This window comes from Hyla sarda, chromosome 2 (genome assembly GCF_029499605.1).
Source record: "Hyla sarda isolate aHylSar1 chromosome 2, aHylSar1.hap1, whole genome shotgun sequence".
Classification (NCBI taxonomy): Eukaryota; Metazoa; Chordata; class Amphibia; order Anura; family Hylidae; genus Hyla; species Hyla sarda.
This window is the reverse complement of record NC_079190.1, coordinates 441884156-441906695: the sequence shown is the minus strand read 5'-3', so window position 1 is coordinate 441906695 and position 22540 is coordinate 441884156. Positions and strand designations below refer to the sequence as shown.

The 22540-nt window shown below is 48.4% G+C and overlaps 1 protein-coding gene across 1 annotated transcript; it reads left to right on the top strand.

Annotated features, from left to right (window-relative positions):
* Positions 1-372: 372 nt before the first annotated feature.
* On the top strand, positions 373-1808 carry LOC130358046 (Ig-like V-type domain-containing protein FAM187A). Its single transcript, XM_056560846.1, has one exon. The coding sequence runs from the start codon at positions 425-427 to the stop codon at positions 1670-1672; it is 1248 nt and encodes a 415-aa protein (XP_056416821.1). The 5' UTR covers positions 373-424; the 3' UTR covers positions 1673-1808.
* The last annotated feature ends 20732 nt before the right edge of the window (positions 1809-22540 follow it).

Sequence of the window (22540 nt, the reverse complement as noted above, 5' to 3'; positions counted from 1 at the left end):
GATTGTGCTCAACCAGACACATATAGGGGGAGATTTATCAAAACCTGTGCAAAGGAAAAGATGGCCAGATTTTCTGCAGAGGCCTTGTTAAAAATGAAAGAAGCGAGTTGATTGGTTGCTATGAACAACTGGGCAACTTTTCCTCTGCACAGGTTTTGATGAATCTCCCCAATACTGTGATGCTTTTTTTTGGGCAGAAAGCAGCCACGATTTTTTTTTAACCCTGGACAACTTTTCTAACAAAAAGGTATTGACTAAAGCAGATCAACTCCTTAGGAGACATGCAATAGAACTTAGAATCTTAAGGAAGTGACATCATCATGACACGGTGGTGTCTCTCAGGTTATACCGATAGCAGTCAACAAATGATCCCACTTGATGCTTTATCTTGCATACGATTAGACTGCTACTCTTCTACCTGAAGATGATGCTTCAATATTGTCCTCTTCTCGCTTTTGTAGCTGCCATTTTCTTGCTTTATTTCATTCCTGCAAGCAGCTCAACCACTATTGCGAAAGATGACGACATACTCAGCTCTACAAAATGCCCGGCATACCTCCTGTTTGAAACGGCTGCTTATCTGTCTGACGTGACAATTGAACTTCCTTGCCAATGCAAGCCTGAGGAAACAAAGTACGTGGTATGGTACTACCAGAAGAAGAGCGGAGACAAGCCCATGGTCCTCACAGACTTCAAAGGTACGGTGCAACTCGATGTAGAAAATGTTCGGGACGCTTATGATACCTCTTTAAAGTTCACTATCCGGATGTTCAACCTTATTGTACATAAGGCACAAATAGAAAATTCCGGAAATTATCTATGCGGCACACAGGATGGACACTTCTTTTATGGATACAATGTTGATATTCAGGACTCCAAGGATGCCCTTGTATCTTTTGTAGAGAAAGATGGCAAGCCACAGCCACATCTGAAAAACAAATACTTTGTGGCCTTCACCACTTTTTCAGATTGGACAGTGTGTGACCGATGTGATGTCAGAGGGGAACAAAGGAGCATTGGCCTATGCTATGTCAATAGTTCCTACCTCAACCCCAGATTTCATGCAAACAAGAATGATGTGTCTTCATGTGGCTCAGAAGCCGTTCCACTCAAATTCAAGAAATTGCTCTCCAAGCGAAGACCAGAGATCATGATCCGGAGCTGCATGACTAAATGTCATGTGCGGAAGAAGGGAGTTATGGGCATGTTGAGCACTCTGATGCACACTATAGGAAAGCTTAAAGATTACATCCCATGGATCTCTAAGGTACCAACGGAGATTCATACTCAAACAATGGGCAGCAGAATGAGTATTTCTTGTCCAGGAGTAAGGCCGGAACATGCGGTGGCCTGGGACAAAGATAATGAGCGACTTTATCTCACAGAGAATCTAATTGGTGCTAAAAAGTCTATGAGAGTCTTCATTGATCATGGAGGCCATCTGAACTTTCGCTCCATCCAGTACAGTGACGCAGGAACCTACTATTGCTGGCTGCAGGGGAAACTGACGGCCGGCTTTAAGTTGTCTGTGCAAAGAGATCCTCTGAAAAAACGTAAGTTCAGCGATCCTGATGCTATATTTGTCATGAAGAACATTTTGATAAGTATTCCAGTGCTCATCATTATCTTCCTCGTCGTTCATTGTGCAAAGTTCTTTTGCTGTTGTACCTGAGCCTCCTCCTGTGTGCCGAACATTGCAGTTCAATACATGATGACGGAGTATGAGATCCATACAGAAAAGAAGAAGATGTCTTCTATATATCTAGTGTTGCTTTGCATGTTAATATTAATAAAACTAATAAAATGCTTCCGTGTTTTTTTTTTTTTTTTTTATATAAGTAACAAAGTTCATGGTCTGTTTAACCCCACCAGGACCAAGAGCGTACCTGTATGCCCTCTGTGTTTCTCTTCACCACCGGTAATCTGGCGGTGAATGGATCAGGATGCCTGCCATCGAATCAGGGCTGCCTGCCATTACCTGCACGTGAATTAGGACTCCTGCTGGGGGTGACAATGACGGCACCCACTCCGCTCCTCTTCCAGAGGGCGAGAGCGGGTGCTGGGAGGTGATACCAGCAGAAGGGGCCCCCCAATCCCTGGCGTCAGTAGCGGTATTGCGGGCCCCAGAACTGGCGGCGATGATCAATGGCGAGAAAATGACAGCAGCAGCAGGAGGTGAGGCCTTGCCTCCTGCTGTTGCTTAGCAACAACTCCCAGCATGCACAGCCAAAGGGCATGCTGGGAGTTGTAGTTTTGCAACAGCTGGAGGCACAACTACAACTACCAGCATGCTTTTTGGCTGTCAGTGCACGCTGAGAGTTTTAGTTTTGCAACAGCTGGAGGCACGTAGGTTGCGAAACATTGGGTTAGGATTTGTTACCTAACTCAGTGTTTTGCAACCAGTGTGCCTCCAGCTGTTGTAAAACTACAACTCCCAACATGCACTGACAGACCATGTATTCTGGGCATTGTAGTTTTGCAAAAGCTGGAGGTACTGGGGCCGCCATCAGGGGGGTACAACCCATACACTTGTATGGGGCCCGGAGCTTCAGGAGGCCCGGACGTCCCTGGACCTTTATTTTTTTTTTTACCAGCTTGTCAGTGAGTGACTGTCACTCACTGACCCCTGTCTGGGGGGGCCCGAGGACTATGGCCTGCTCTTTCTAGGGCACGGGCCCCTGAAGAAGTACGGCAGGGCCGGACAGGCCAGGGGCTGATGGGAGTCGACGTGCCCCGCGCAGGCACGCACGTCTAATCCAGTCACCTGACCTGTCCCTACGTGTTCTCCAGTCCAGCTAAAGCATCCTCCCGACAGATCCTCCCTGTGCAGTGACACTGTGACAGGAGCAACAGCTGCACAGATCCCCGGCAGGGTGGGTGAACGGGCGGGGGTGGGCGCCGGGGAGGGGGGGTGGTTGCTCGGGTTGGGGTGTTGTTTGCAGACTACAATGGTGATGAGAGGTGCAGGGGAAGAGGTGCTTGGGGTGTTATAGGGGTGATGAGAGGTGCATGGGGAGGTTATGGGGGGTGATGAGAGGTGCAGCGGGGTGTTATGGGGGTGATGGGAGGGGGGTGTTATGGAGGTGATGAGAGGGGGTGTTATGGGGGTGATGAGAGGTGCAGGGGGGTGTTCTGGGGGTGGTGAGAGATGCAGTGGGGTTATAGTAGTGATGAGGAGAGGTGCAAGGGGGGTTATAGTAGTAATGAGGAGAGGTGCAGGAGGGGTTATAGTAGTGATGAGGAGAGATGCGGGGGTTATAGTAGGGATGAGGAGAGGTGCGGGGAGGTTATAGTAGTGATGAGGAGAGGTGCGGGGGGTTATATTAGTGATGAGGTGAGGTGCGGGGGGGTTATAGTAGTGATGAGGAGAGGTGCAGGGGGGTTATAGTAGTGATGAGGAGAGATGCGGGGGGTTATAGTAGGGATGAGGAGAGGTGCGGGGAGGTTATAGTAGTGATGAGGAGAGGTGCAGGGGGGGTTATAGTAGTGATGAGGAGAGGTGCGGGGGGTTATAGTAGTGATGAGGAGAGGTGCAGGGGGGGGTTATAGTAGTGATGAGGAGAGGTGCGGGGGGTTATAGTGTGATGAGGAGAGGTGCGGGGGGGGGGGGGTTATAGTTGTGATGAGGAAGGTTCGGGGGGGTTATAGTAGTGATGAGGAGAGGTGCGGGGGGGGGTTATAGTAGTGATGAGGAGAGGTGCAGGGGGGTTATAGTACTGATGAGGAGAGGTGTAGAGGGGGTTATAGTAGTGATGAGGAGAGGTGCAGGGGGCGTTATAGTAGTGATGAGGAGAGGTGCGGGGGGGATATAGTAGTGATGAGGAGAGGTGCAGGGGGGGTTATAGTAGTAATGAGGAGAGGTGCGTTGGGGTTATAGTAGTGATGAGGAGAGGTGCAGTGGGGGTTATAGTAGTGATGAGGAGAGGTGCGGGGGGGTTATAGTAGTGATGAGGAGAGGTGCAGGGGGGTTATAGTAGTGATGAGGAGAGGTGCAGGGGGGGTTATTGTAGTGATGAGGAGAGGGGCTGAAGGGTTATAGTAGTGATGAGGAGAGGTGCGTGGGGGGGGTTATAGTAATGATTAGGAGAGGTGCAGGGGGGGTTATAGTAGTGATGAGGAGAGGTGCAGGGAGGTTATAGTAGTGTTGAGGAGAGGTGCGGGGGGTTATAGTAGTGATGAGGAGAGGTGCAGGGGGGGTTATAGTAGTGATGAGGAGAGGTGGGGAGGGGTTATAGTAGTGATGAGGAGAGGTGGGGAGGGGTTATTGTAGTGATGAGGAGAGGTGCAGGGGGGGTTATAGTAGTGATGAGGAGAGGTGCAGGGGGGGTTATAGTAGTGATGAGGAGAGGTGTGGGAGGGTTATAGTAGTGATGAGGAGAGGTGCAGGGGGGGTTATAGTAGTGATGAGGAGAGGTGCAGGGGGGGCATTATAGTAGTTATTAGGAGAGGTGCAGGGGGGGTTATAGTAGTGATTAATGATGTCGCAAACATAAAATTTTCGGTTTGCGAACCGCGAGCGCGAACTTCCGCAAATGTTCGCGAACCGGGCGAACCGCCATTGACTTCAATGGGCAGGCGAATTTTAAAACCCACAGGGACTCTTTCTGGCCACAATAAAAGTTGTTTCAAGGGGACTAACACCTGGACTGTGGCGTGCTGGAGGGGGATCCATGGAAAAACTCCCATTGGAAATTACATAGTTGATGCAGAGTCTGGTTTTAATCCATAAAGGGCATAAATCACCTATTATTCCTAAATGGTTTGGAATAACATGCTGTAGCCCCTTTTAGGCAGCACATAGTTAGATCCCCCCTTTGGGCATCACATAATTAGATCCCCCCCTTTAGGCAGCACATAGATTCCCCCATATTAGGCAGCACATAGTTAGAGCCCCCCCTTAGGCAGCACATAGGAAGAGCCTCCCTTTAGGCAGCACATAGAGCAGCACATAGATCCCCCCTTTAGGCATCACATAGTTAGATCCCCCCTTTAGGCAGCACATAGATTCCCCCATGTTAGGCAGAACATAGTTAGAGCCCCCCTTTAGGCAGCACATAGAGACCACCTTTAGGCAGCACATAGATTCCCCCATATTAAGCAGCACATAGTTAGATCCCCCCTTTAGGCAGCACATAGATTCCCCCATGTTAGGCAGCACATAGTTAGAGCCCCCCTTTAGGCAGCACATAGATTCCCCATATTAAGCAGCACATAGTTAGAGCCTCCCTTTAGGCAGCACATAGAGCCCCCTTTAGGCAGCACATAGATTCCCACATATTAGGCAGCACATAGTTAGAGCCTCCCTTTAGGCAGCACATAGAGCCCCCTTTAGGCAGCACATATTTAGATCCCCCTTTAGGCAGCACATAGATTCCCATATATTAGGCAGCACATAGTTAGAGCCCCCCTTTAGGCAGCACTGGTTTCATTTCACAGCCAAAAAAGGTTTTTATTTTCTTTTATTTGAACAGCTGTCAAACCAAATGTGATTTGCACTAGTGTGACAATGAGCAAAAAAGGTTGCCATCGGAGATCCCCTTTTAAGCAGAGGTCCCCAACCAGGGTGCCTCCAGCAGTTGCAAGACACACGGACTGAACTTATAGCCCTTTTAATACTGTAGTTAGTTGCTTGAAGGAACTTAAGTTTTACACCGGAGTACCCCTTTTAACCAGTGGCTCCCTCCCAACCAGGGTGCCTCCAGCTGTTGCAAGACACACGGACTGATATTTGAGCCCTAAAACAACTTTTTTGGGTGCTGTCCTTAAAGCAGATGTTAGACTAGTGCTTTAGGAGTAAAGTGGACCCTGAATACACCACCTAGCAGCAACCTAGCTATCGCTTTCCCCATTACAGCAGGAGCAGCTTCTCTGTCCCTCCACTTTCTAAGCCTGCAGCATGCCAAATGAAGGTAAAATGGCATCCGTGCAGGAGGTAGGAGGGTCTGGAAGGGAGGGACTGCTGCTGATTCTGACTCACAGGGTCAAAGTTTACCGCAATGTTAAAGTATAGGGGTCGAATCGAACTTCACATATGTTCGCCGGGCAATGCGAACGCGAACATGCAAGTTTTGCGACATCTCTAGTAGTGATGAGGAGAGGTGCGGGGGGGGGGGGGTTATAGTAGTGATGAGGAGAGGTGCAGGTGGGGGTTATAGTAGTGATGAGGAGAGGTGTGAGGGGGTTATAGTAATGATGAGGAGAGGTGCAGGGTGGGTTATAGTAGTGATGAGGAGAGGTGCAGGGGGGGTTATAGTAGTGATGAGGAGAGGTCAGGGGGGGGTTATAGTAGTGATGAGGAGAGGTGCAGGGGGGGTTATAGTAGTGATGAGGAGAGGTGTAGGGGGAGTTATAGTTGTGATGAGGAGAGGTGCAGAGGATTTATAGTAGTTGTGGTGGTTGCCTTGTGGATGTGGTGGTCAGGATGTTGCTCTGCATATTATAAAGGGTTCTATTAACCCTTATCAGTCATGACGCCAGGGTGAGGGTTAAATGCTGCGTGATTTGGCCTATCGCCACCCTTCCCAAGGACGATAGGTCTTTGCAGAATAAAGAATTGTCCACAACCAGAGCTTCGCTGAAAACTTGCATCAACTTTTACTGAAGATTTTCAGTAACATGCGAACATACAAACAGTCTTTGTAAGGCTGGGTTCACACCACGTTTTGTTAAATACGGCTCCCGTATACGGCTGGGAGGAGGGGGCGGGGCTTAATCGCGGTGCCCGCACTCAGCCGTATTCGGGAACCGTATTTAATGTATGTCTATGAGCCGACCGGAGTGTACCGCTGCCTCCGGTCGGCTTCGTTTTCGGCCGTATGCGCTTTCCCGACCGCAGGCAAAAACGTGGTCGACCACGTTTTTGCCTGCAGTCGGGAAACCGCATACGGCCCCGCCCCCCCTCCTCCCAACCGTATACGGGAACTGTATTTAAGAAAACGTGGTGTGAACCCAGCCTAACAGAGTCTATGAATAGCTTGGCTGAGATTGACCGTTGGATGGGACTTTAAGTAAGTTCTTTAGCTTGCAGGAATTTAGTATGTGCATATCCGCTGGATATGGGGTTAAGTTTAGGTCCAGGGTCCTTGCCAGTTATTACGGAGAATTTATAAGAACTCACTGTGTAATTCAGCCGAGGCCGCAAGGCTTTGGCCTGGTAATTGTCGTTGTAAGTTGCGGAGGTCCTACCTCATTCAGTGACAGCAACCCAAGAGCAATGATGCTGCTTGCTTGGCAGCGCAGAAACAAGAGAGAGAATAATGGCCGCAGCTCCCTTATATGGGCAGGGGCTGGCCGCTTCAGTATCGGTCCACGCCATCTGTCAATCAGACTCACAAAGCATTGTAGGTATCACATGGCCTATGAACCTCCAAAGGTCCTTTGCATTAACCATAGAGTCTAAACCTCGTCACGTGACCCGCAGGTCCTGCGACGCTAGCGCAAGGTAAGTACACTTTCTATATACATTTATTTACATTTAATTATGTAATATATTAGTTATCTAAAGGGTGACTAGGGGAAGACTAGATCTGAGGACCCCACAGTTCCTAGGAACTCTGAATTTGGGGACCCCTACCAAGGTACTGTATGTAATATGGTACCAGGACACCACAAACCCCCTTACTTAAAACAAGTTGACCCCGACGCCTGTCCCCTAAGGCAGAGGAACTAGGACGAAGGCTTAAGATGAAATTATTATACATATATCCATCCTGACACATTCTTGGGACTAGCATTATCTCACTAGACATTTAGGACTCTCTATACATTTAAAGTTCTCTATACATGTTAAGAAGCTCTCTCAAGCCTCCTAGATTTTTATACAGCTCTCTATAACATTTAGTCTTAAGCTGTCTAGACACATGTGACAATAGAAAGCGTCCAGCAACAAGAAGGCAGGTAAAATCGTGCTTTATTGGAGGTACAAAAATAACAAACAGCATACATGGAGCGCAGTGCCTACGCATTTCGGGCTGGTGTGCCCTTAGTCATGGCATAAAGCATAACAACACTGTGACCTTTTTATAGCAAAAGACATTGTGGTCACATGATCGTAACTGCAGTGTGTTGGATTATCTAAAAAATACGGCATGGAATAAATTACAGGATTTGAGAAACGTTCTACATAAACATAAATGGTATGTAACATATTAGTATAAGAATACATACAAACACCAAGTTCAAAAAAAAGAGCCGGACACGGACAGTCACAATGTGGTTAATCATACTAATGAGGGCATTATTAATGATGATACAAATGTATGTATTGATTTTAAGGCAAGACAAAACGCTCCTATTATGCTTAATTATACTTCTTTATTGACACAGCAGCAACCATATATTGTATATAGAAAAAAGAAAAAACATTTTTTACATATGTAATGCAAACAAACATGAATCCTAGGATGTAACCTAGTATGCTATATGTATCATCCAATCAGTCCACAGCCCAGGTAATAAAGGTAATTGGCCCACAGGTATCTCTCCTCTTCTTTGCTGCTCAGCAGTAATATTCAGATAAGTGTTTTTTGCTCTCTGCAAAAATTATCTCATAATTTAATTTTAGTATTCATCTACTGTCATTTATATCCAGCTAATTTCTCTTGTTTTACAAAAGATATATGCTTTCTATATCTTTGGTTATTTAATTAATTATATAATTCATTTATTTAGTTTAGGTTTTCCTTTGATACTATTGTTGCGCTCTGAACGGCTAATTCATACGCTTACCGGTTGCTATTAGCACCACTCTCCGCTCCCACACCTTCCGTCCGCATCTATTATACATTTCGTTTACTCTACAGGTTTATTAAGCATTCTTCTTATTCCCTGCGCCGCCGCTGCCGCCATCTTTGGTCCGGCTCGAGCGCGTCTCTCTCTTCAAATCTCGCGATACCCGGCAGTGAGGTGATCTCCTGTCAGGGTAGAACGAGATTTCTGTCATTCTCCTCAGGACGGCAGAGAGTGTACAACGCACGGTCACTTGTTACAGTGTTTCAGCATACAATTGATACATACAATTGATATACTTCATATCCTTTTTCTTCAAAACTTCTTTTCTTTTCATTCCTAGTGTTACACTGCTATCTATTGGTAATAGTTTATATTACAGGTTTTAAAAAATTATAAGATATTTTTACCTCACTATTGACTAGCCCTATCATATATATATATTGCTGTGTGTATACGCAGGTGTGTGTGTGTGTGTATACGGACATGTGTGTACGCACACATATGTATATACCCATATACAACTTTACTATTATCATTCCTCTTATTTTATAAGTGAGAATTAATTTTAATTAATTTTAGTTAATATTCAATATATATTTAATTAAGGTCCTTAATAGCATTATTTCCTTAACTTTTTTCCTCACAGTATATTCATTTGTCATACCTTCCCTCTATTTCTTCCTAACATGTCTGAGGAAAATAAAAGCATGACTGATCCTTCACAGGATCGCATTCAAGCAATGGTGGACGCATCAGTGTCCAAATCTGTGCAAGCAGCCATTGTGACATTACAAGATACCATCACTAAATCTATGAATTTGGTACTTGCCCGTACCACCCCTCAAAATCCTTTGGATTTACCGCCCCAAACCCCATCCGACCAATATTGGTCACCTAAGGAATCAGTCGATGAACTAGCTAGAGGTTTTAAGGGACCTGGAAAGTCCAAATCGAAAAAAACGTCACCTGTCTGTAGGTCCTTATGCTAAACCTATCAGATATCCGACTGAACATATATCATCTAAATCTCTATCTAATGATTCTGCCCCTATACGGGGACCTAATCCACCTGATAATGCATCCTCTACCCTCGAAGAGGCCCATTCCTCTAAAGGAAAAAGAGTGGATTTTAGATCCAAACCAGACTCCTACAGGGACTCCACATCTGATGAGTCTGATCATTCGGACATAGAAGATGTGGATGACATCCTATATATATCTGAGGAAGGTGGCTCTGCCAATGACGACCCTGTTTTACAGGAAGACACCAATACAGGTGACTCTAATGACCCCTTTTTCGATCCCTCTTTGATATATCATCCCCGTTCGGGGGAGTGGTTACCAGAACCTAAGGTAGCCGAATATTTGGCCATGTGGGTATTCAAATCCCTAGATAAGGCATCTAGAAGCAAATTGAAGTCAGAGTGTCCTCGGCCATCCCTCCCACACAATTCCTTGGCCACCCCTGAGTTGGATCCCCTACTCAATAAATTTTTATTTAAAACAGGAAAGAATCCAAAAAAGGGAATCGACCGCAGCTTCAAAGCTTGCCAGGACAAACTCATGGACTTATTAGGTCCTTTAACAAAAATCCTAAATTTAGCTGAAATAGCTACAAATTCTAACTCCCCAGTGGATACAGAAACATTAAAGGGATGGGCTCAAAGAGCGATATGCTTATTCGGCAATGCCAATGCGGCCCTCTCTACTGAGAGAAAAAGATCTATATTAATGAAGATCGACCCACAACTAACTAATTTGGCCTCTACAGAGCCTCCTAACCCTACCAAGGGTTTATTATTCGGAGATGAGTTCATCAAAGAAATGAATAAATACGTAGGATTTTTCTCATCTTTAAGTAAAGCGCAGGTCTCAATGAAAAAGGTCTTCTCTCAGAAGATTTTTGGAAAGGCTGGAAGAGGTAGGGGCCGCTCTTCCAGCCGTCCAAACCAGTATAGACCCCATTACAGAACCCCTTATAATCCACCCCAACCCTCCTTCACTGTACCCACCCCAACACCATTTTTCCCATACAGGGGCAGACCTTGGAGATCCCGAGGACAACAAGGTTATCCACGATCCAGACCTGCTCCAGGTAAGACCTCCCCTGAATTCTTCCCCTCATATCCCATTAGGAGGGAGACTCCTACATTTTACAACAAATTGGAGTATGATTACATCAGACTCTTGGATTTTAAACACGGTCAGGGGATATCAAATAGAATTTGTTTCTCCTCCAATTCAAATTTCTCTTCCTCATCCAATCCAATTCTCCATGACGGACAGGAGCCTTATAGATTCAGAAGTCAAAGAACTTCTATCAAAAAATGCAATCATCCCGATCCCCTATCATTCTACGGGTTACCTGAGCAATCTCTTTTTAGTCAAAAAGAAAGACGGCGGTCACAGACCGGTCATCAATCTGAAATCCCTCAACAACATGGTTATATACCGTCATTTCAAAATGGAGGGAATTCACCTACTAAGGGACATTCTATTGAAAGACGATTGGCTCGCAAAAATAGATCTGAAAGATGCCTATCTCACAGTCCCTATCCACCCTTCTTCCCAAACTTACCTTCAATTCATATGGAACAACCAAAGGTGGCAATTCACTTGCCTCCCATTCGGCCTATCATCAGCACCTTGGTGCTTCACAAAACTTCTCAAACCAGTGATTGCGTTACTCAGAGGTTGCAGGGTTCGCCTCATAATATATCTCGACGACATCCTCCTTATGGCCCAGTCCAAAGATCTTCTATCACTCCATATGGGTTGGACTATGTCTCTCTTAACCCAATTGGGTTTCCTCATAAACTCCAAAAAGTCAATCCTTATTCCATCTCAGGAGATCGAATTTTTGGGTTTCATGATCAATACCCAATCAACCACTCTGAGTCTTCCATCCAGGAAATTGAAGACTATCAGAAAGGAGATTCGTCAAATTCTTCGCAAGGATTTGATATCCTTGAGAACGATAGCCCGCATAGTGGGTCTCCTTGCAGCCTCCATTCAGGCTATTTTTCCGGCTCCCCTCCACTACAGGGCTCTTCAACGACTAAAAATTCACCATCTGAGAGAAGGTCTAGGTTACTCAGACGAAATCCGTCTGTCTTCCGAAGCCAGAGAGGAACTTCTCTGGTGGCTATCTCACGTAGAATCCTGGAACGGAAAAGCGATTTTTCACCCGAATCCGGATTTAATTATAGAATCCGACGCGAGTCTTTCAGGTTGGGGCGCTCACTGTGGTCCCCTTTTGACCGGAGGGAAGTGGTCTCCCTCAGAATCCACTCTACATATAAATTGTCTAGAGCTCCTGGCAGGTTTCTTTGCTTTAAAGAGCTTTGCAAAGAATTCTTCCGATTGCTGGGCGGTACGAATTCCAAAATGCTTGCAGACTTTGTCAAAGATTTTTGGCATTTTTGCTTGGACAAGAATATTGTCCTGAAAGCAGAATATCTTCCAGGGATTTCCAATTCCATAGCAGATTGGTATTCTCGTTATCTTACGGACAACAGCGATTGGAGACTCCATCCTCCAATTTTTCGCATAATCAATTCTTTATGGGGTCCGTTGCACCTGGATCTTTTTGCATCACGCCTGAACACTCAACTTCCACAATTTTTCAGTTGGCGTCCGGATCCGGAAGCCCTGGGAGTGGACGCTTTCCTCCAATCTTGGCCACGGGAGGTACTCTACGCCTTTCCACCCTTCAACCTTATCCCGCGGGTACTATTCCAGATAATGATCCAGAAAATCACCCTGGTACTAATCACCCCTCTATGGCCAACTCAATCTTGGTATCCTCAGATTTTGAATCTCCTTATCGACTTTCCTCGCATCCTACCGTCTCTCCCTCATCTTCTCTTAGATCCTCAAGGGAATTTTCATCCTCTGATCTTGTCCAACCAACTACCTCTCATAGCTTGGTTAATATCGGGTCAACCAGACCTGGTCTCCAATTTTCTCAATCAACTAGAGACATTGTCACGATGCCGGCTGGCAGGAGGTGGATCCTCTGTGCCAGAGAGGGATTGGCGTGGACCGTGCTAGTGGACCGGTTCTAAGTCACTACTGGTTTTCACCAGAGCCCGCCGCAAAGCGGGATGGTCTTGCTGCGGCGGTAGTGACCAGGTCGTATCCACTAGCAACGGCTCAACCTCTCTGACTGCTGAAGATAGGCGCGGTACAAGGGAGTAGACAGAAGCAAGGTCGGACGTAGCAGAAGGTCGGGGGCAGGCGGCAAGGTTCGTAGTCAGGGTGGATAGCAGAAGTTCTGGTACACAGGCTTTAGACACACAAAACGCTTTCACTAGGCACAAGGGCAACAAGATCCGGCAAGGGAGTGCAAGGGAGGAGCTCAGATATAGCCAGGGAGCAGGTGGGAGCCAATTAAGCTAATTGGGCCAGGCACCAATCATTGGTGCACTGGCCCTTTAAGTCTCAGGGAGCTGGCGCGCGCGCGCCCTAGAGAGCGGAGCCGCGCGCGCCAGCACATGACAGCAGGAGACGGGAACGGGTAAGTGACCTGGGATGCGATTCGCGAGCGGGCGCGTCCCGCTGTGCGAATCGCATCCCCGACGGCCATGACAGTGCAGCGCTCCCGGTCAGCGGGACCGACCGGGGCGCTGCGGAGAGAGAGACGCCGTACGCGCTCCGGGGAGGAGCGGGGACCCGGAGCGCTAGGCGTAACAGTACCCCCCCCCTTAGGTCTCCCCTTCTCTTTGTCCGGTAACTGCCTCCCCTGGGATGAGGACACCGGGAAAGGATGGAGGGATTCCTCAACGGCAGGCAGAACAGCAGGAGTGGGAATGGAGAGGGAGGGCAGAGGGCGAGGCCTGGCACGGGGCAGTGTGACACCAGGACGAGGGCCATGAGGAGGCACCGAGGCTTGCCTGACTGGACTGGGAGGGGGGGAGAGGCACTTCTTAAGGCAGGCAGAGTCCATAACGACCTTAGGGAGACCGGATACAGGAGGAACCACAGGGTCACGGCAGGGAGTACTGGGAACCGGTTTAAGGCAGTCCTTGAAGCAAGAGGTACCCCAGCTCTTGATCTCCCCTGTGGACCAATCCAGGGTTGGGGAATGGTGTTAAAGCCAGGGTAGTCCAAGGAGAATTTCGGACGTGCAATTGGAGAGGACAAAAAACTCAATTTTTTCGTGATGATTTCCGATGCACATTAGGAGGGGCTCCGTGCGGTAACGCACGGTGCAATCCAACCTGGCTCCGTTGACCGCGGAAATGTGGAGTGGCTTGACAAGACGGGTCACCGGGATGCGGAATTTATTCACCAAGGACTCCCGAATAAAATTCCCAGAGGCACCAGAGTCCAGGCAGGCCACGGCTGAGAGGGAAGAGCTGGCTGAAGTAGAAATCCGTACAGGCACCGTGAGACGTGGAGAAGCCGACTTAGCATCAAGAGACGCCACACCCACGAGAGCTGGGTGCGAGCGTGCGTTTCCTAGACGTGGAGAACGGATAGGGCAATCCACCAAAAAATGTTCGGTACTGGCACAGTACAGACAAAGATTCTCTTCCTTACGGCGATTCCTCTCTTCCAGGGTCAGGCGAGACCGATCCACTTGCATGGCCTCCTCGGCGGGAGGCCTAGGCGCAGATTGCAATGGAGACTGTGGGAGAGGTGTCCAGAGATCTAAGTCTTTTTCCTGGCGGAGCTCTTGATGCCTCTCAGAAAAACGCATGTCAATGCGAGTGGCTAGATGAATGAGTTCATGCAGGTTAGCAGGAGTTTCTCGTGCGGCCAGAACATCTTTAATGTTGCTGGATAGGCCTTTTTTAAAGGTCGCGCAGAGGGCCTCATTATTCCAGGATAGTTCTGAAGCAAGAGTACGGAATTGTATGGCGTACTCGCCAACGGAAGAATTACCCTGGACCAGGTTCAGCAGGGCAGTCTCAGCAGAAGAGGCTCGGGCAGGTTCCTCAAAGACACTTCGAATTTCCGAGAAGAAGGAGTGTACAGAGGCAGTGACGGGGTCATTGCGGTCCCAGAGCGGTGTGGCCCATGACAGGGCTTTTCCAGACAGAAGGCTGACTACGAAAGCCACCTTAGACCTTTCAGTAGGAAACTGGTCCGACATCATCTCCAAGTGCAGGGAACATTGCGAAAGAAAGCCACGGCAAAACTTAGAGTCCCCATTAAATTTGTCCGGCAAGGACAGGCGGAGGCTAGGAGTGGCCACTCGCTGCGGAAGAGGTGCAGGAGCTGGCGGAGGAGATGGTTGTTGCTGCTGTAGCTGAGACTGAAATTGCTGTTGCTGTGACTGGAGCTGCTGTAGCTGCGACTGGAGTTGCTGTGTCATGGTGGTCAAGTACGACAGCTGGTGCTCTTGTCGGGCTTGCTGGGCGACCAGTGTAGGGAGGTCGGCGACAACTGGCAGAGGAACTTCAGCGGGATCCATGGCCGGATCTACTGTCACGATGCCGGCTGGCAGGAGGTGGATCCTCTGTGCCAGAGAGGGATTGGCGTGGACCGTGCTAGTGGACCGGTTCTAAGTCACTACTGGTTTTCACCAGAGCCCGCCGCAAAGCGGGATGGTCTTGCTGCGGCGGTAGTGACCAGGTCGTATCCACTAGCAACGGCTCAACCTCTCTGACTGCTGAAGATAGGCGCGGTACAAGGGAGTAGACAGAAGCAAGGTCGGACGTAGCAGAAGGTCGGGGGCAGGCGGCAAGGTTCGTAGTCAGGGTGGATAGCAGAAGTTCTGGTACACAGGCTTTAGACACACAAAACGCTTTCACTAGGCACAAGGGCAACAAGATCCGGCAAGGGAGTGCAAGGGAGGAGCTCAGATATAGCCAGGGAGCAGGTGGGAGCCAATTAAGCTAATTGGGCCAGGCACCAATCATTGGTGCACTGGCCCTTTAAGTCTCAGGGAGCTGGCGCGCGCGCGCCCTAGAGAGCGGAGCCGCGCGCGCCAGCACATGACAGCAGGAGACGGGAACGGGTAAGTGACCTGGGATGCGATTCGCGAGCGGGCGCGTCCCGCTGTGCGAATCGCATCCCCGACGGCCATGACAGTGCAGCGCTCCCGGTCAGCGGGACCGACCGGGGCGCTGCGGAGAGAGAGACGCCGTACGCGCTCCGGGGAGGAGCGGGGACCCGGAGCGCTAGGCGTAACAGACATCTTGTCAGATGCTGTCACGATTCGGCTTCCAGGTAGTGGATCCTCTGTGTCAGCGAGGGATTGGCGTGGACCGTGCTAGTGGACCGGTTCTAAGAGGCTACTGGTTTTCACCAGAGCCCGCCGCAAAGCGGGATGGTCTTGCTGCGGCAGTAGCAACCAGGTCGTATCCACTAGCAACGGCTCAACCTCGCTGACTGCTGAGAAGGCGTGGGACAGAAGGACTAGGCAGAGGCAAGGTCAGACGTAGCAGAAGGTCGGGGGCAGGCGGCAAGGTTCGTAGTCAGGAAGGGTAGCAGAAGTTCAGGTACACAGGCTTTGGACAACACTAAACGCTTTCACTGGCACAAGGCAACAAGATCCGGCAAGGGAGTGCAAGGGAGGAGACTAGATATAGCCAGGGAACAGGTGGGAACCAATTAAGCTAATTGGGCCAGGCACCAATCATTGGTGCACTGGCCCTTTAAGTCTCAGAGAGCTGGCGCGCGCGCGCCCTAGAGAGCGGAGCCGCGCGCGCCAGCACATGACAGCAGGGGACCGGGACGGGTAAGTGACCTGGGATGCGATTCGCGAGCGGGCGCGTCCCGCTGTGCGAATCGCATCCCCAACGGCCAAGACAGTGCAGCGCTCCCGGTCAGCGGGACTGACCGGGGCGCTGCAGGGAGAAAGACGCCGTGAGCGCTCCGGGGAGGAGCGGGGACCCGGAGCGCTAGGCGTAACAGTACCCCCCCCCTTAGGTCTCCCCTTCTCTTTGTCCGGTAACTGCCTCCCCTGGGATGAGGACACCTGGAAAGAATGGAGGGTTTCCTCAACGGCAGGCAGTACAGCAGGAGTGGGAATGGGGAGGGAGGGCAGAGGGCGAGGCCTGGCACGGAGCAGTGTGACACCAGGACGGGGACCATGGGGAGGCACAGAGGCTTGCCTGACGGGACTGGGAGGGGGGGAGAGGCACTTCCTGTGGCAGGCAGAGTCCCAATTCCTGATCTCCCCGGTGGTCCAATCAATGGTGGGGGAATGAAGCCGGAGCCAAGGCAGACCGAGGAGGACCTCAGAGGTACAGTTGGGGAGAATGAAGAACTCAATCCTCTCAAGGTGGGGTCCAATAGACATGAGGAGGGGCTCTGTGCGGTAACGCACGGTGCAGTCCAATCTGGCTCCGTTGACCGCGGAAATGTAGAGCGGCTTGACGAGACGGGTCACCGGGATGCTGAATTTATTAACAAACGACTCCAAAATAAAATTTCCAGAGGCACCGGAGTCCAAGCAGGCCACGGCTGAGAGGGAGGAGTTGGCTGAAGAAGAAATCCGCACGGGTACCGTGAGACGTGGATGAGCAGACTTGGAACCAAGAGACGCCACACCCACGTGAGCTGGGTGCGTGCGTGCGTTTCCCAGGCGTGGAGGACGGATAGGGCAATCCACCAAGAAATGCTCGGTACTGGCACAGTAAAGACAGAGATTTTCTTCCCTACGGCGATTCCTCTCTTCCTGGGTCAGGCGAGACTTATCCACTTGCATGGCCTCCTCGGCGGGAGGCCCAGGCGTAGATTGCAACGGATACTGTGGGAGAGGTGCCCAGAAATCTAAGTCTTTTTCCTGGCGGAGCTCTTGGTGTCGCTCAGAAAAACGCATGTCAATGCGGGTAGCTAGATGGATGAGTTCTTGCAGATTGGCAGGAATCTCTCGTGCGGCCAGCACATCCTTGATGCGACTGGATAGGCCTTTTTTAAAGGTCGCGCAGAGAGCCTCGTTATTCCAGGATAATTCTGAAGCAAGAGTACGGAATTGTACGGCATACTCGCCAACGGAAGAATTACCCTGGACCAGGTTCAACAGGGCAGTCTCGGCAGAAGAAGCTCGGGCTGGCTCCTCGAAGACACTCCGGAGTTCAGTGAAGAAGGCCTGGACTGTGGCTGTGGCAGGATCATTGCGGTCCCAGAGCGGTGTGGCCCAAGACAAGGCCTTTCCTGAGAGAAGGCTTACTACGAACGCCACCTTAGACCGTTCTGAAGGAAACAAGTCCGACATCATCTCCATATGCAGGGAACACTGAGACAAAAATCCACGGCAGAGTCTGGAGTCCCCATCAAATTTGTCCGGCAGGGACAAGCGGAGGCTAGGAGCGGCCACTCGCTGCGGAGGAGGTGCAGGAGCTGGCGGAGGAGATGGTTGCTGCTGTAGCAGAGGCAGAAGTTGCTGTAACGTGGCGGTCAACTGCGACAGCTGCTGTCCTTGTTGGGCAATCTGCTGCGATTGCTGAGCGACCACCGTGGTAAGGTCAGCGAGACTTGGCAGCGGCACCTCAGCGGGATCCATGGCCGGATCTACTGTCACGATTCGGCTTCCAGGTAGTGGATCCTCTGTGTCAGCGAGGGATTGGCGTGGACCGTGCTAGTGGACCGGTTCTAAGAGGCTACTGGTTTTCACCAGAGCCCGCCGCAAAGCGGGATGGTCTTGCTGCGGCAGTAGCAACCAGGTCGTATCCACTAGCAACGGCTCAACCTCGCTGACTGCTGAGAAGGCGTGGGACAGAAGGACTAGGCAGAGGCAAGGTCAGACGTAGCAGAAGGTCGGGGGCAGGCGGCAAGGTTCGTAGTCAGGAAGGGTAGCAGAAGTTCAGGTACACAGGCTTTGGACAACACTAAACGCTTTCACTGGCACAAGGCAACAAGATCCGGCAAGGGAGTGCAAGGGAGGAGACTAGATATAGCCAGGGAACAGGTGGGAACCAATTAAGCTAATTCGGCCAGGCACCAATCATTGGTGCACTGGCCCTTTAAGTCTCAGAGAGCTGGCGCGCGCGCGCCCTAGAGAGCGGAGCCGCGCGCGCCAGCACATGACAGCAGGGGACCGGGACGGGTAAGTGACCTGGGATGCGATTCGCGAGCGGGCGCGTCCCGCTGTGCGAATCGCATCCCCAACGGCCAAGACAGTGCAGCGCTCCCGGTCAGCGGGACTGACCGGGGCGCTGCAGGGAGAAAGACGCCGTGAGCGCTCCGGGGAGGAGCGGGGACCCGGAGCGCTAGGCGTAACAGATGCTTGGGCACCGGGTACCAGAAAGGCTTACAGATCAGCCTGGGGATTATGGATTCGTTGGTGCAATCAACGGGATGTGGATCCCATACATGCATCTATTGCCGACATCTTGAATTTCCTTTCCTTTTCGTTTGACGAAGGTAAGGCTTATAGAACAATAAATCTTTACCGTTCTGCTATTTCGTCAAATCATCCTCCTATTGAATCTATCCCTATTGGGAAACATCCTTTAGTATGTCAATTACTTAAGGGCATTCGATTCAGACGCCCACCTTTACCCAAGTATTCAACAACTAATCTTATCCTCAACATGTTAATCTTATCCTCAACATGTTCACTAACTGGGAGGATAATGATACCCTCTCGCTCAAACTTTTATCTTTCAAATTGACGGTTCTCCTTTGTCTAATCTCCATTAAACGCATTTCTGACGTTCGGGCCTTAGACATTACCCGTAGACAATTCAATCCTGAAGGAGTTCTTTTTCTATTTTTCGTCGTACTAAAACCAATCTTCATTCAGTTTTCTATCCTTCTTTCCCATTTCATGAAAAACTATGCGTTGTTCGTTGTCTTCGAGCTTACGAATCTAAAACGGAATCTCTAAGACTTTCCTCTTCATCTCAGTTACTTATTTCTTTTTGCAAGCCCCATGCTCCAGTCTCCTCATCTACTCTCGCTAGATGGGTCAGACAGACCATGCACATGGCTGGTATTGACATTACCAAATTTGGCGCTCACTCTACCAGAGGAGCGGTGTCAACTAGGATTTTTCAATCAGGAGCATCCCTTTCAGATTTATTACAAGCTGCCAACTGGTCTTCTGAATCTACTTTTAAAACCTTTTATTTCAGACCTGAATCTCATGTTTCTATGGTTTTATTATAATATTTTTCATGATTCTTCATATTTTATGTAATTTTCTTGATAATGGTTATGTTTACCTATTTATATCTAGCTTTAAACTAGCATAATAGGAGCGTTTTGTCTTGCCTTAAAATTGGGAATTTTCCTATCCATTGTGACGGAAAATTTGGATTTTAATAAAGACAAAACGCGAGTATTATCCCCCCCTGTTCATGATAAACCCATCCCTATAACTTTGTTGTTCTTATTTTCCCAACAGCTCAACAATGATTCATCACTATTTTACATCTTCAAATTCCTCCTCATTTGAAAGAAGCTTAAGGTCTACACCGGCAATACCTTTAATCATCCACCTCGCTTCTCCGAAAGTTTATTTTCTGTTCATCGATTCAGATGGTTCTTCGTGTTCAAGTTATATTCTTATTCATATTGTTCAGTTCACAGCAAAGAAGAGGAAGATACCTGTGGGCCAATTACCTTTATTACCTGGGCTGTGGACTGATTGGATGATCCATATAGCATACTAGGTTACATCCTAGGATTCATGTTTGTTTGCATTACATATGTAAAAAATGTTTTTTCTTTTTTCTATATACAATATATGGTTGCTGCTGTGTCAGTAAAGAAGTATAATTAAGCATAATACTCGCGTTTTGTCTTTATTAAAATCCAAATTTTCCGTCACAATGGATAGGAAAATTCCCAATTTTGTTGATCAAACAAATATACTTACACTAAGAGCATTGAATATTGAATCGTCTACATTTTATGATGAGGGACAGGGTGTTACTACATCTAATAGGGATTTTTATCCCATAGCGTCATGTGGCAACCAATTTATGTCAGTGTGTTTTTTATCACTATTTTGAAACATGCTGGGGGAAAGAATGGATCCCAATGATGGACCTTTCTTGGATACCATTTTAAAGTAATCTTGTAATAAGTTATGCAACACAGTATCTTGATGTAGTATAGGTAGATTCTTTTTGATGATATTACCAATCTTATGGAATTAGATTAGATTGAAGTCAGCTCACTCCCTCCTTCTGAGCACACCTGTGCCGCGGACCCGCCGGCACCGCCCCGGCTTCACTGATACAATCCGGGTAAGAATGCAATGTCCGGCACTAGGAGTTCAGATGAAAACTTGCGTTTATTGAAGACAAGACATATTGTCACAATAGTCACTCTAATCTTATGGAATTGTTTGCTATACTGTGTGATAAAATAGGGGGGATGGGCACTATCCTCTTTTATATGTTGTTTCCTATTCCTTGTACTGTGTACTATAAGGTCCTTACTATTTAACCCCTTAAGGATCGGGGGTTTTTCAGTTTTTGCATTTTTGTTTTTTGCTCCTTGCCTTTAAAAAATCATAACTCTTTCAATTTTGCACCTAAAAATCCATATGATGGCTTATTTTTTGCGCCACCAATTCTACTTTGTAATGACGTCAGTCATTTTGCCCAAAAATCTACGGTGAAACGGGAAAAAAAATCATTGTGCGACAAAATTAAAAAAATAAAACGCTGTTTTGTAACTTTTGGGGGCTTCCGTTTCTACGTAGTACATTTTTCGGTAAAAATGACACCTGATATTTATTCTGTAGGTCCATACAATTAAAATGATACCCTACTTATATAGGTTTGATTTTGTCGTACTTCTGGAAAAAATCATAACTACATGCAGGAAAATTAATACGTTTAAAATTGTCATCTTCTGACCCCTATAACTTTTTTATTTTTCCGTGTATGGGGCGGTATGAGGACTCATTTTTTGCGCCGTGATCTGAAGTTTTTAAGGTACCATTTTTGCATTGATAGGACTTATTCATTTTTAAATGATATAAAAAGTGACCAAAAATGCACTATTTTGGACTTTGGAATTTTTTTGCGCGCACGCCATTGACCGAGCGGTTTAATTAATGATATATTTTTATAATTCGGACATTTCCGCACACGGTGATACCATATATGTTTATTTTTATTTTTATTTACACTGTGTTTTTTTTTATTGGAAAAAGGGGGGTGATTCAAACTTTTAATAGGGCAGGAGTTAGATGATCTTTATTCCCTTTTTTTTTTCACTTTTTTTTTTCAGTGTCATAGGGACCTAAAACACTGCACACACTGATCTCCTATGCTGATCACTGGTTTCTGATAAGAAACCAGTGATCAACGATTCTGCCGCATGACTGCTCATGCCTGGATCTCAGGCACTGAGCAGTCATTCGGCGATCGGACAGCGAGGAGGCAGGAAGGGGCCCTCCCGCTGTCCTGTCAGCTGTTCGGGATGCCGCGATTAGCCGCGGCTATCCCGAACAGCCCGACTGGGCTAGCCGGGAACTTTCACTTTCACTTTTAGCCGCGATCGGCGCTGCGCGCTATTAAAGGCGGGTCCCGGCTTCACTATGACGCCGGGCCTGCCGTAATATGACGCGGGGTTACTGTGTAACCCCGCGTTATATCAGAAGAGGAATGTCATAAGGGCGGTAGTGTTGGGCAAAGTTAGGTGTCAATGATCTCTATAAAGGGGAGTTTACAGGAAGGCGAGCCATGGGCTCCATATCATCACAAACTTCTCTGAGCGACCTGAGGAGTCTGCCATCAATTCCTCCATACGACAGAGGAACAGTAATTCCGTGTACCAGTCAGTCACAGTTGGGGCATGGATGAACTTCCAGCACCTGGGGATCACCGTACGGGCCGCCATTAGCATGTAATGGGCTAGGATCCTGGAGGGAGTCGTAGATGAGGTGGGGAGG

Excerpts from the sequence above, each read along its gene's own strand:
- LOC130358046 (XM_056560846.1), top strand. The coding sequence starts at position 425 with ATGATGCTTCAATATTGTCCTCTTCTCGCTTTTGTAGCTGCCATTTTC.